We start from the raw sequence: 14,681 nt of genomic DNA on the forward strand, positions 1-14,681 counted from the left end.
ATGGGTCAGCAGATTAATTCATGCAAAATACATTTGTTAATTCATTTACTTTAATATCCATAGAAGCTTCATCATATAAAAGCAAAAAAAAAAAACCTCTTGAAAAACTATAATGTCTGTTAATTGGCAAATCTAGGCAAATCTCAAGACATATGATGAAAGAAAGTCAACCCCGAATGACTACATGTCACTTTGAAATAACATAACTATAGAGGTGGAGACCAATCATCAGAAACTAGGGAGAGGAAGAGGGAATGCAGGTGTGGTTATAAAAGGGTAGCATGAGATAGCCCTATATGAAACTTTCCCATAGATTAATTGCCTTAGCGGTACAGGAGTCTATACAAGGTATAGAACTGAACTGCCCCAATTGAAGAAAACCGGGTAGTTGGTATGGGGACATGTGGCAATTGGAAAGAGGATTCTTGTACAGGCTCACAGTTTGAACACTTGGTTCCCAGTTGGTGGTGACTTTGGAGGTGAGGTTGTAGAACCCTTAGGAAGTGAAACCATGCTGGAGGAAGCACATCATTGCAGTTGGGATTTGAGGGTCCTATATCCCTGTTAGCTAGCATTTTGTCTAGGTTACCTGGCAACAGCCAGGTATGCCCAACTCACTATAAAAGGGGCTGCTCGCCCCCTCCTCTCCCTCTTTCTCTCTCACTCTGTCCCTTTTCTTCTGCTTCCCAACCCCTCTTCCCATTCACCTTCCCATCTCTCTCCATATGCTCACGGCCGGCTTCTACTCCTCTACTCCTCTTCTCTCTCTCTCTTTGTCTCTCTCTCTGTCTCTCTCTGTCTTTCTCTCTCTGTTTCTCTCTCTCTGTTTCTCTCTCTCTGTTTCTCTCTCTCTCTCTCTCTCTCTCTCTCTCTCTCTCTCTCTCTCTCTCTCTCTCCTCTCTCTCTCCTTTTCTCTGTCTCTACTACCCTCTCAAGTCCCCTCCCCATGCCCTGAATAAACTCTATACTACACTGTAGTGTGGCTGGTCCCTCAGGGGGAAGGGACGCCTCAGCGTAGACCCTCAGAGGCACCCCTTCCCCCACACCTGACTATACATCCACCAAAACATATTCCTTCTCTCCTTATTTTTTATAAAACAACAGTGTTCCTTTTACTACTTCTCCTTCCATGCTTCCCGTGAGCAGATAAAATGTGATCAGCCAGCTTCCTGCCCTGCCCCCATGCCATGTCACGCGCTCCTTACCACCATGAACGCTAGCCTTTGGGAACAAAGTTGCTTTTGGTCATGGCATTTTATCACAGCAACAAAAAGTAATTAAAACTTTGTGGTTTTATTTTTCTGAGAACTGTATGTGAATCTACAATATTTTAAAATAAGAGCTAAAAACTAAACAAGACAGTGTCAATGTATATGTAATTCATGGAATAAAGAACATCATGTATTTATTGATCATTGGCACTTCTGACTGCAGCATGGAGCATGATAATTATTAGTGAGAATGACTGATACTTCAAAGATGCTCACAGTCGACTGAGGGTGTGGATGAGTGAGCTGTCTCAGAGACAGATGCCACTGCCCTTGGCAAACAGTGTAGCACAGGAACACAGAGTGGAGAAGCAACGGGAAATGTGAGTTGAGACTGTATTGTGGGGAAAATAGTCAGGCCTGTAAAGACGGTCAGATTCTAACAGGCTCCCTGGGTTTCGAGGCAGGGTAACCACAAAGGAAGGTTAGAGGCTGGAGGCTGAGCGAGGGAAAGGCGGCTGGAATGCTTGGGAAACAAAAAACAACCATCTGCTCTAGTCTCTTGGAATTTGGTATTATTGTGTCTAATACAACCAAGCAAGAGCTCACTGAAAAATTCATTCCGTCAGCCCCGTCTGAGCTGCTGTAGCAGGGTATGAAGATAAGGGTGACATGAGCCATGACAGGCTGCTGTGACTTTGGGAAAGCTTTTATGACCTTCCAGAGTCTTCCTCTCCTCTGTCCAATGGAGACAGCATGCAGCCGCACTCTGGTTATGTTGATCGCATGAGAGACTATGAGAGAACTTAGTGAATGACAACACCTGGTACAAATGGTGACAAGTGTTCTAGTTCTTTTTTTTTTTTTAAAGAACTACTTCACTTTCTTTTTAAAAAATATTTATTTATTTATTTGTGAGTACACTGTAGCTGTCTTCAGACACTCCAGAAGAGGGAGTCAGATCTCGTTATGGATGGTTGTGAGCCACCATGTGGTTGCTGGGATTTGAACTCAGGACCTTCAGAAGAGCAGTCGGTGCTCTTAACCTCAGTCAGTGCTCTTAACTGCTGAGCCATCTCTCCAGCCCATGTTCTAGTTCTTAAAGCGTTTGATGCATCTCATGCTGAGGCAGGTTTTGCCACTGCCACAGGAAGACTCAGAGCTCTCTAAGCAGATTCTGTTGCCGGAGGGTAGTTGAAAGAGCCTCACCCATCCATATTCTCCCCAGAGTGCTCAATGATGCGATGAGGGGTGAGGAGGGTTGGGGCAGAGCATCCCTCCTAAATGAGGCAATTGAATAATCGTCTTTGCTTAGAGACTTGTAACTAGCTTTTTAATTAGACTCTTGTAGGATGTACTGCAGGTAGAGTCCTTAAGTCTCCATCTTCCCTTTCCTCTTTCTAGGGAAGTCTTGTCAGCATTGTATAGTCTGATGGCCCTGACCTCCCAACCACTCCAGCTCTCCTCCGTTCTTCTGGAGTTTCGCTTTATGAAGCTCTCTTCCAGGAGGTCCTGAGAAGTGGGTTTCATTATTTATTATTCCCCTATGTTATGAATGGAACAGCAAGACACAGAGAGGTTAAGACACCTTCCCCAAGACCTTCAGTTAGTAAGAGCAAACCGTCAGTATTTCACCTCAGAGTTCATGCTCTGGAACTCTGAGCCGTGTAGCTTTGGTGGTTCTTTTGCTTATCTGTAAGAACTGACATATTCTTTTTTTTTTTTTAATTTTTTTTATTCGGTATATTTTTTATTTACATTTCAAATGATTTCCCCTTTCCTAGCCCCCCCCTTCCCAAAAAGTCCCATAAGCCCCCTTTTCTCCCCCTGTCTTCCCACCCACCCCTTCCCACTTCCCTGTTCTGGTTTTGCTGAATACTGCTTCATTGAGTCTTTCCAGAACAAGGGGCCACTCTTCCTTTCTTCTTGTACCTCATTTGATGTGTAGATTATGTTTTGGGTAATCCAGGTTTCTAGGTTAATATCCAGTTATTAGTGAGTGCATACCATGATTCACCTTTTGAGTCTGGGTTACCTCACTTAGTATGATGTTCTCTAGGTCCATCCATTTGCCTAAGAATTTCATGAATTCATGGTTTCTAATGGCTGAATAGTACTCCATTGTGTAGATATACCACATTTTTTGCATCCACTCTTCTGTTGAGGGATACCTGGGTTCTTTCCAGCATCTGGCAATTATAAATAGGGCTGCTATGAACATAGTAGAGCATGTATCCTTATTACATGGTGGGGAATCCTCTGGGTATATGCCCAGGAGTGGTATAGCAGGATCTTCTGGAAGTGAGGTGCGAACTGACATATTCTTTAATCCACTGACCCAGGCCCATATTGCAGCCCAGATGGCTGATGCAGAGGAATATGGCTCTGCCTCCATGCTTTCCCTCAAGATGGACCAGTTCCCCTTCAAAACAAAAGGAGGGGCTTGATTGGGGAACAGGGGGAGGGAAGAGGGCTTATGGGAATTTTGGGGAGGGGAGATCCAGGAAAGGGAAAAATCATTTGAAATGTAAATAAAGAATATATCTAATAAAAAACTAAAGGAATCCTCCCTTACATTACCTCTTTTCATTATCTATAAGAAAAGTAATGAATAGTGACTCTAAAACCTTTTGAGGGCATCTTCATATTTTATTTTTTATAACAAAATGCTCCATGCTTCAAGTACTTCAAGACTAATTACAAAAATGGGGAAAATGTACACACAGTGATGATACTAAAGACAAACGTGTCTTGTGTTTACATAGAGCTTGCAGGAAGAAATGTCCTCATTGGGTCATTCCAGGGCCTGACTGTCCCATTCTTGTTTACAGATCAGGATGTTGGAGTTCAGTGGTTTAAATAAACTGCCCAGACTCACAGAGCCAAGAGCAAGTGGCTGAGACTGAGCCTCGCTCAGACTGGCTCTCATGGAAGGCCCTTCCTCCCCATCACCTGATCTTGTGGGGGCCAAGGAACTAAGTATCAGATTCTTGTCCTCACCCCTGTCTGTTTATTGCCAGGAGCATTTAGTTATAGCTGCCAAGGTCCAGCAGGTCTGGGTTTGAGGCTTTGGAATTCGATGAACCTGAACTTGGCTTCATACCCTGCCACTTGAGCCAGAGGCTTTGGGCAAAAAATATAATTTTTCTCTGTTTTGTTGTTTTTTTCTCCGTTGAAAAGGGGGTAATAATGACTCCTGTCACATAATGTGATTTCTTGAGGAAAGGTCTGTTCCTTCTTCATTTACATCTCCACAGAGATCAATCAGGCTGTGTCCACACACAGAAAGTCTGTGAAATGTGTTAGCTGATACCAGTTACCAGCATATCACTACTGGCCTAAGATGCCAAACTTAAAATTTAGGGATTGGAAATCACTCACTCAGCTTCCTCCCAATGGATGTCTGAGGGGACATGAGCTGTCTCAGGTCACAAAACCCACTGGTCACAATGGAAGGGAGGAACTCATTATTTTAGAACAGGATAGGGTCTGAGTTTATTCATTCCCAAACTCTGCTGTATGCAAGGTGTCCTGGTACTCAAGTAATATTTGATGGCTAAATCTTTTCTCTGTGTTAGATGGTTACTCGGCTCCTATTGGAACTGAATAAATCAGTGATTAGAATTATAGGTGAAGGAATTTACCCAAAGAAGGCAAACTGTTACTTCTTCCTGTGTGGTGGGAGTTGGGGGGTTGGATACAGTCTCTGGGGGTTGTTTGCCTGGCTCTCCTTCATTCGGTTTTCCTTAGAGACAAAATGTCATGGAAAACAAATAGGTTTTCCTCCTCTCCCTTGGACATATCACAGAGGGTTGTACTTAAGTTGGAAGATAAATGTCCTGGTTGAAAAATATTTACCTTGACTAGCAACAGGCACTGTAAGAGGTCACGCAAAGCACCTGTGTATCCAGGAGGTCACGGCATGGGGTCCACTCCACAGCCATTGCACCCCTTCCCTCCACTGTCCTCAGGTCTATTGTTCATTTCTTGGAAAGTTAAATTAAGTTAGGAGAAAGCTGCACGGGCTCTGAGGCATCCTCAGACATTTGTGCAGAGTGAGCTCTCTGGTAGGACTACGCGACGAAGCTGAGTATTCTAGTCGTGGGGACAGTAAGTTGTTAAAATAGAAAAAATTACAAATCTGAGAACACAGCAGCTGGATCTTGTTCATTCCCACAAGTCTTCAAAGTCAAGTCTGCTGTTGATTTTCACCCGAGTCTGTCTGCAGATGCTGGCATTCTCAGCCACACAGTAGGTTCCCTCGGGTCACACAGCACCTCCCTCAGAGATGAACACAGCTCAAGGATTTTAGGCAGCAGAAGACTCTCAGGGCTCAGGAGGGCAACCAGAGAGCCAACCCTGTTGGGGTGTTCCAAAGAACCTTACTGTAGCGTGCCATGTGAGTAGGGCTTGGGAGCTAATCCTTCGGACGCCATTTATGTTCTGGGCTGCTTTTCCTAAGAAGAGTGAAGAAGTTACATGAGATACTGTTTCTGGTCCTTTCTGCTTGGACAATACAACCATCTTGTGCTTCCTCTCATCTACACACAGTCATGAGTACAAGGCTCCTCTCTCCCGAGGAGAACCTGGGGTGTCTGCCCCTACCCCCACCATGGAATTACTGTTCCATATGTTTATTTTTCCAAATGTCCTTGGTGTTGGCAGGTAAAAGTGACTCAGGCTCAGGGATGTAGACAGCACATGTTTTCCTTCAACAGGAAGCTCAGAGGGAGGTTCTGACGCTGATTAAACTGCTGTTGCTCAGGAAAATTTTTTTTTTTCATAGAGGCATCCACACCGATAGTTGGGTTGGTTGGGCATTAGAACACCTCACAGCAGCAGCGGCTCTGTACTGTGTTAGGCAGGGGACGTGGTAAGACCAAACTTTCCTCTCCTACATCAGAGAAATGCTCTCAGCAAAAAAATAAATCACACTTATGTTTTTTGAGAATTTTATACACCAGTATTGTATTTACATTATTTCAGCCCCACGATCTCCCATGTCCAAACCCAGCTCCTTCTCAACTCTCTACTTTATGAGGTCAACTTCATATTTAATTATATATACATATATATGCACATAGACATGTATGTATGTATGTATGTATGTATAGATATATGTATGTGTGTTTCCTTCAGAGTTCATTTAGTGTTGTGCTTATATGTACTTGTAAGGAAGGTTGACCATTTGGAACTGGATAACCTCCCAGAGGGCTTGTCCCTAGGGAAGATTGATTCTCACTCCTGGCAGCCTTTAATTGCCTGTAGCTCTTCATCTATGGGTGGGGCCTTGGGAAATTTCCCCAACTCACATTGGCATCTTAACTGATGTTGTCATTGTGCAAGTCTTACAAACAGATGCACTTTTAACCAAGAGCTGTACTATGGGAAATGATGTAGCTAAATCATTTGAAGGGGGATAAATCATGTCTCCCTAATGCTGGTTCACTTGGCAGCACGGGATTCTCATGCTTGGAGCAAAACACTCAGGGGAGAAGCAGACACTTTGAGTAGATGTAATACACGACTCATTAAAATGATCCATTAGGTGACAACGTTGGAACCCCGACAACCAGACCGTTCCACCCCAGTCTGGATCATTGAGCTCTCTCATGCCTCGCTGAATGCCTGACACCTACTAAACACTCAATAAACTTTGATTAAATAAGTAAAGAGAAAGTGTTCACAAATGACCTTAATTGAAAAAAAATGAGAACAAAATTACAGGTGCATTATGATTACAACTAAGTAATACATGCATCTATAGGTGCATGTGTCATAGATAAATATTGAAAAGGGTCCACAATGTACCACTATGGGAGAAATACCATTTACCTTAACAACTTGAACAGCAGTCTAAAGTTACTTTAGAGATGATGTTGATTTAGGAAACAACACAATGTCGGCCTGGGTATGCTACAACAGAGGATTTTGCCTCTGATTAGAATCCATTTGAGCCCATTAAAACCCCCCAGCCTCAGTTTCCTGAAGGGAAAAAGAAGGCAGTGACACTCTGTGTTATACTGTTCAAATCAGGTGTAAGGCCCTGGTCCACCCTTGCCACTTGCTTTTGGAAATCCTTCCTGATAGATTTGTTAAAATTGAGGTCAGCCTAGAGCTTCATTTGCATTGGTGGGTGATGGACCTTCAACAGCAAAGGATCTCCACACACCTACTAGAGGCAACCAGTACCCTTGAAAGATAATAGTTCAAATTAAACCTAGGCTGTCCCTGCTCCAGCTCAGGGCCAGCTTCTAAGGCACTGACAGGATGAAGCTCTATCTGTAACGCAGCAGGCGATGCTGGTAGTTCTCCTGAAACAAGGTTTGCCATACTCATCTACAGAGCAATGATGCCCTCTTTGGGGCATCTGGTTGGGGGGGGAGGGAACTTGGTTTAGAGCAAAATTTGAGGTCTGGTCTTGTTGATTAGCTGTAGGGCTTGTACCACCACCCAGGCCTGGTTTCATGAGGCAGAGCAAGAAGAGATTTTAGAAATGGCAGTATTACTATGGAGGGAATCAGGTCTAGAGAGCTTCAGTGACTCATCTGACCTATGGTGGTACTGGGGCCAGGGACCTGCTTCTGAATTCAGTCTTTCCCCACCTCTCTTGCCTACCACTGTCTACCCCATGATTTTCTGGCTTTCAAGAAAGGTCTCTTTCAGGCTCCCCCAACCCAGGGAGGAGCATCTGTGGGTGGAGTCTGAGGATGTTGCATTCCTTGCTGCCTCACAATGCTCACTCTTGTTTAGAAACCCAGACCATGGTGTCTAAGGAAGAGGAAAACAGTTTTCTCAAAATAAATCAGTGTGGGATGCAAATGGCTGTAAACTTTTTGGCAACAGGAATCAGGTATCCAAACAACAGGGGCCGTGGAGATGGCTCAGTCAGTGAAGGGTTTGATAGGAAAGCACCAGGCCCCTGGTTCTGGAAAGACTCAGTGCAAGAGTATAGGGGAATTCCAGAACAGGGAAGTGGGAAGGGGTAGATGGAGGAACAGGGGGAGGGAAGAGGGCTTATGGGACTTGCGGGGAGTGGGGACCCAGAAAAGGGGAAATCATTTGAAATGTAAATAAAAAAATATATCAATAAAAAAAAAAAAAGGAAAGTGCCAGGACCAGTCCCCAGCAATCACAGAGAAAACAGCTGGGCGTGGCAGGGCACACCTGCAATCCTAGCACTGGGGAAGCCCAGTGGCAGGTCCCTGGAGCTCACTGCCAGCCCATTCACATGAATCTCTGAACCTCAGGTCCCGGTGTGAGAGGAGGAATGGTTTTCCTCTGGCCTCCTCGTACTGCTCCCTCAATCCGTACACATACCCATTCTGTGAATCTAGACAACAACTAACTTCAATTAGCACCGGGATTTCTGTCTCCAGCAATTTGTCCTAAAGAGACATTAGAGATGAGAACAGTGACTGATTTGAGAAATGGGCACCAGAGCACAGCTGATCGCTAAGAAGCTGGAAGACACCCCAATACGCAGCTGTGCAGGCTTTCTTATGTGAACTGTGGTAAAGCATGCACCCACTAATGTGGCCCAGTGGAGTAATGACAAGGACATGAGAGGAAACATCAAATTTCAAAAGCAGGCTAAGGAATCATACGGTAGGGTAACTCCAAATTTTGTTTTTGTAAGAGTTTGGAGGAAAAAAGACTGGAAGGAAAAATATTAAAATGCAATATATACGCATATATGTGTATATATATACATATGCATATGGATATATATTAACACAAGTCATATGATATTAATTTTCTATGATTTTAATCACCTCTATGATTTTAATTTTTTGTTGTTTTTTTTGGATTTGTTTTTTTTTTTTTTCCGATACAGGGTTGTCCTGACTGTCTTGAAACTCACTCTGTAGACCAGGCTGGCCTCGAACTCAGAAATCTGCCTGCCTCTGCCTCCCAGAGTGCTGGGATTACAGGTGTGCGCCATCACTGCCTGGCTTATGATTTTAATTTTTAAAAGATGAATACACACTGATCTTAAACATCAAAATAAATGTTGTTTAGAAGGAACTCCTATGAAGTGCATTTTATAGACCTATGTGAAAATATCATAGTGGAACTCATTGTTTGTATAATTTATATATTACAATACTATTATAATTTTCCAAATATGACAATTGGATAGAGACATATTTTGTTTCCTTTATGAAAAGCAGAACTAAATTGTTCTAAAGTTTTGAATTAAACAAATAGTTTTGAAACAAAAAAAAAAGAGAGAGAGAGAGAGAAGGGATTAAGACACTTCTTTTCTGCCAGCCACAGGGCCAAGAATTGCAGGCAGAAACAGTATGCCAGGGTGGTACCCAGAGCAGACAAACTCTTGAGTGGGGGTTGAACTCCTTCAGTGAGAAGGTCCTTGAATTCTGCAGGATGATCTACCTGAAGTTTGGCTCAGTTTCTCCTGTTTGATCTGTAGGACACTCACCGGTTTGTCTCAGATGTTTAGCCCATGGTCTCTCTCTCTCTCTCTTTTTTGAATTTCGGGTCACACACTAAAGCAACTTGTGCTGAGAGTGCAGAACACAGACTAATCCTATGACTGGCTGCTCTCTCAGAGAGTAGCCCCTAGGAGGACTGCAAACTGCCTGGGGTCCTGGAAGCAATGGAAGAAGTGAGGCTTGGGCGTCTTGGGCACAGAAGAGGAAGATGAAAGAGAAAGGGGGCTCAGAAGTAGAAGGGGGTGGGAGAGCCAAGCACCTGGGAGCGTTAACGCCTCTACTTCACAACTGCGTGGGAAGAATCGGGAACCAAGAGGATGCTGGGAAAGAAACAGCCCATGTGGATATAATTAGTCCACCAGTGTGCCATCCCCCAACCTCATCTGGCCCAAGAGCCCCTGGCTCAGGCAGCCCGTTACCTCATTGTTGGTGCCGACATCTAGCAGGACCGGAAGGCACTGCTGTGGATTCACCCCTCCGCACGCTGTGTACAGGGCCAGCTTGCCCACAGGGATGCCCATGCCGTAGCAGCCCAGGTCTCCCAAGCCCAGTATGCGCTCTCCATCAGTCACCACCACAGCCTGAAAAACACAGCAGGGCATCCTCAATCAGGAGCACCACCTCCATGACAAAGTGCTCATTTCAAAGTCCCAGCAGTCAGGCCTGACAGCTGGATACTCCATGACTTTGTTGGGAATAAAGCGGCTTGTCTGGGACAAGGCCAGAGGATTCATCAACTGCAGGTGGCTGGTCCTTTCTGGCAAGTGGGCAAGAGTCCTCACAGAGGCCAGATGACAGAAGGACAGCGTTCCTTGCATTCTGAAGGTTGGGTTGGGGACTGCAGAAACAGCTGGAGAGAAATCACATCTAGTCTGCCTCCCTCCTTCCCTCCCTCTCTCCTTCTCTGAGAAACTGAACAATCTCAGACTGAAACTTGCAGCATGAAACAGAAAGGGAGAGAGATGTAGGAAAAAAAAGAAAAGTTAAGACAAGAAAGACATGCTGCTGCTACAGTCGCAGGATTTTGAGGCCAATTTGCAAAGAACAGCGCTTGCAATGCCTCCTAGAGTCACGGTTTCTTATGAAGTCAAGTAGATTCTTTGATCATATGAAGATTACTTTTTGTCAAAGAATCGCCAAGGGCCCATTATGTACTAGCCACAGTTCTGGTACAAATCTTGCCTTTATCAGTAGACAGATGTTGATGGAGCTTACAGTGATGACAGATATGACTTTATGATCATGACGGATGCTCATTTTTCACTTAATAAATATTTATGAAGCACCTGTTTGCTAGTAAGACATATCCTGGGGGAAGGAACTTTTGTTTGCTTAGCTATAAAATTAAATACGTGTGGATCCAAACGAGAGAGGGAGCATATTTGTTAACAGCTATAGCTTTCAGACAGAAGCCTGAAAGCAACAGGACAGTGCAGGGACAGTAGAGATTGAGATATTCCTGTACGGCGACTCACTGTTGTAGGTTTTGGAGATGAAAGGACACACCCACGAGGCAACTGACAGGAGGTAGTTGTGGGGGTATAGGCAGAGCGAAACACCTTTCACAGGATGGAAAGTTAAGGTGTGTAAAATGTGTGTGAGAAGCAAAGTGGTGTAATTCATGAATGGGAGAATGGGGCGTGAGGGAGAAATCAGTGAAGGGTCAGAAGCATCAGGCCAAGGGCAATCCCTTGTGGTCATAGTGAAGTTGTTTCAATGTCACTGCAACAAACTCACTATCATGGGCTCCCATTTTCTCTGCAAGAGTTAAGTCTATAGGCATCTCATCCATCTATTGAAATCTGGCTTTTGACCAGGATTGAAGACTAGCTCTGAGCTATAGCTGTCCTACATGACACCTTAGTATCAATTGGCCATAAAGGCTTAGTTTGTCTATGCAGGGACAATGCTGGAATACAGAGATGAAGACCTATTCTTGTTCAGGAAGTGCTCATGATTCAATACAAAGATGTTGTCCTGCTTCTTTACTTCTCCAGGGGTGAAACACTTGTGGGTTACTTCTGCCATTCTGTAGAAAAAGGTGCAAAGATTCTAAAATCACTTCTCCTCATCAGGAAGTGAGTTTTGAAGAATACAGGAGACCCATGAAAATCATGCTTTTTCCTTCTCAGATTGCTCTACAACTTTTGAGGTGAGTTATCACCACCCATATCCCATACTCCCTCCTTCTCTCTTGGCCACAGGAATGACTAATGTTGATAATTCCACACAAAAGTGAGCAAGTAGAAGCTCAGAACCTTCCTGGTCTACATAGGCTTGTCCTGTATCAGTTGAGTTCCAGGGATTCCATTGGTGGTTCCCTGTTAATTATCTGAGAAGCCCAGAAGACTTGTTAAGGTCACCTTGGCAAATGTGGAACCTGTCCTGGTGAAGCTTTGGGTTTCTGGTTTAGAGAGGTTTCTCTGCCACTCTGTCTCACTGGAATAGAGCACCTGTGCTCTAGGCAAGTCTCTCCGTGCCTTAGCATCCAGTCTGTACCCGCATCTCACCCCCTCTGGGCAGCATTTCATCTAGAGCCTGTGCCTTCATGCTTCTTCTGGAGTCCCAAACTCTACAACTTTCTAACATCTGTCCAAATCAAATTCAGGTTCCCATTCTGTGTTTTTTGTTTGCTTGTTTGCTTGTTTTGTTTTCGTTTTGTCTGTTTAGAGGGAAGTTGCTGTGTACCTCTTTGCTCTAAATTAAAACATTCCCTCTTGTGGAGAAGAGGGATAGGCTAATAAGACTCAGGGAATAAGCACAACACACAGAGCTCAGGGATTCGAAACTTACAGGAAGTTCCTGAAAGTTACAGGAGTCATAAGATTCTTTCCCAAGCTTACATGAGCAGTGACAATTGCTGGGATGAAGAGACTCTATGAATGGCCAAGCTGCTTTCGAGGTGAGCAGAGCTGCAGCGATGAGAAATCATCATACTGGACTGGGCTTTTCAGTGGTGTAGCTGCCTAGGAGCTGCCTATGCTCCTGTAAGTAGCCCGTCAACCGTACTACCCAATAAATCCACTGCTTCACGAAGGTATACTTAGGTGGGACCATTTCTTTACTCTATCTGGGGTGAATGTTTGTTCATGTCTCCCAGGAGATCATCAGTGCTGTCTCCCAGACAGGGAATGTTCCAGGGAACTAATTCCACTGCATTTCAACTCTTCCTAACTGAATGCCTCTCCGTCTATCATTGATTGTCAGTTCTACTGTGCAAATGGTTGACTAGGTACAACAGCTTCTCAGGCTGCTTTGCCCTTCTTCTTTTAGGCCCTCCAGTTTCAAGTTCTCTGTATCCAAAGCTCATTTTTATCAAGTCATTTCCAGAATCAAAGAGCTAACACATTTTATTTCAGCTTGATGAAAGTTAGAGCCATATAGGAAGAGGGGGCTCTCAATTGAGAAAATGCCTTCATAAAATTTGCCTGTAGGCAAGTCTGTACTGCATGCTCTTGATTGCAAGTTGATGTAGGAGAGCTCATCCCATCGTGGGTGGGGCCATCCCTGGGCTGGTGGTCCTAGGTGATATAAGAAAGCAGGCCGAGCAAGCCACGAGGGCAATCCAATGAGCAATGATCCTACATGCCCTCTGTTTCCGGTCCTGTCTTTAGGTTCCTGCCTTGAGTTTGCGTTACATCTTCTCTTCATAATGGACTACAAGCTGTATAATGAAGTAAGTGCTTTCCTTCACAAGTTGCTTTTGGTCATGATGCTTTATCACAAAACAAGAAACTCTAAGACAAAGACCTTTGCTGATTTCTAATTGTTCCTATGGACACCTAAGTCTTCATATTATGTACATATATTTTGAAAGTTATCTTTGTTATGTCTCTCTATATAATTGCATCCTCTGGGTAGTGGTCTCTTCACTCTGAGGAATGCATTTTTCTCTCAGCCTTTGTATTAATTTTTTCCTTGGAGGATCTTTCTCCTCATTCTTCAGTTGCATAGGGTTTGTCTCTCCTCTGAACTGTTAGCACTTGCTGCATCTAATGCTCCATGTTACCTTTCTGCATTCTGTAAACACTTAGTAAGAACCTATTGGGTACCAGGACTCACACAGAATACTGACATTTGTATGTCTAATACTCTTTGAAATCCCATCACTTTCTGTACAAATGGATTCTTATATACTTTTCTTCTTTGAAAATTTTTACTTTGCTACCTTCCTATCAGAAGCCAGGTAGAACTAACAGCCCTTTGGGGGTCCTATGTGTGGAATAAAGAGCTTTGGGTTTTGTTTCCTGTCAGGGCCATGCCTAGAAAGGCCAGCAATGAACCAATGCTGGGGCTCTGGAGGCCACCAAGGCCAGAGCCTGCAGCTGGACAGGTTCCCTGTAAAACTGTGGCCAAATGTTCCAGACACAGAGATGGACAATGCTCTGCTTATTTTACCAGCATGTATCTTGCAAAAGAGGAATGACAGTTACTCCAAGTTCCCCTAATTCTGCTGCCTAATGAACATTAATGATTTGTTTTCTGTTACCTCATTTGAGGAGTATAGAAGGAGCTGTGATTAATAGACTCCCTAGCTTGGGTCGTCAGCCCTCACAGTCCTCCTGACCCCAGCATTTGATGCTTTCTCTTCTCATCCCTGGTTTTCCCCATCAGAGACCCCAAACCCAGGAAGACTGGTGGCCCAATTCACCTGCCCTCTTGTTTCCCCTCATCTCCTAAGCACAATACCACCAACCTTCTCTGATATTTTTTGGTGTGTGTTTTGTCAACCATGCCCAGCTGGTATCAAGTTCTGCTGATTTTGCCTGCCCCGTCTTTCTGGCATCTGCTCTATGACTCTCACACCATTGCTATTGCCTTTGACCAGCCAGACTCCATGTCACAAACCACTCCCGTGATTTCTGACTGTTATTATTACTCTTGAAATCTTTTGATCCTATTTTGTTTTCACAGAGCACATCTGGATGCATCCATTTCTAACCCCCCGCCACACACACAAAACAAACATCAGGCATCTTCTCAGCTTGACTTTTAAGGTTTCCATATACTATCCACT

At 44.2% G+C, this 14,681-nt stretch overlaps 1 protein-coding gene and 1 long non-coding RNA gene across 3 annotated transcripts in view; one reads left to right on the top strand and one right to left on the bottom strand.

The window, feature by feature from the left end:
• The window catches only part of Me3 (malic enzyme 3), a 198,511-nt gene that overhangs the window by 44,972 nt on the left and 138,858 nt on the right, over positions 1-14,681 (bottom strand). For both annotated transcript variants that reach the window (XM_052159073.1, XM_052159077.1), the window contains exon 6: positions 10,084-10,245. In XM_052159073.1, coding sequence (XP_052015033.1) covers positions 10,084-10,245 — 162 coding nt within the window. The remainder of the gene's footprint in view (positions 1-10,083; positions 10,246-14,681) is intronic.
• LOC127666273 (uncharacterized) overlaps positions 1-14,681 on the top strand; it is a 103,219-nt gene that overhangs the window by 30,616 nt on the left and 57,922 nt on the right. The gene's annotated exons all lie outside the window — the stretch shown is intronic.

This window comes from Apodemus sylvaticus, chromosome 1 (genome assembly GCF_947179515.1).
Source record: "Apodemus sylvaticus chromosome 1, mApoSyl1.1, whole genome shotgun sequence".
Classification (NCBI taxonomy): domain Eukaryota; kingdom Metazoa; phylum Chordata; class Mammalia; order Rodentia; family Muridae; genus Apodemus; species Apodemus sylvaticus.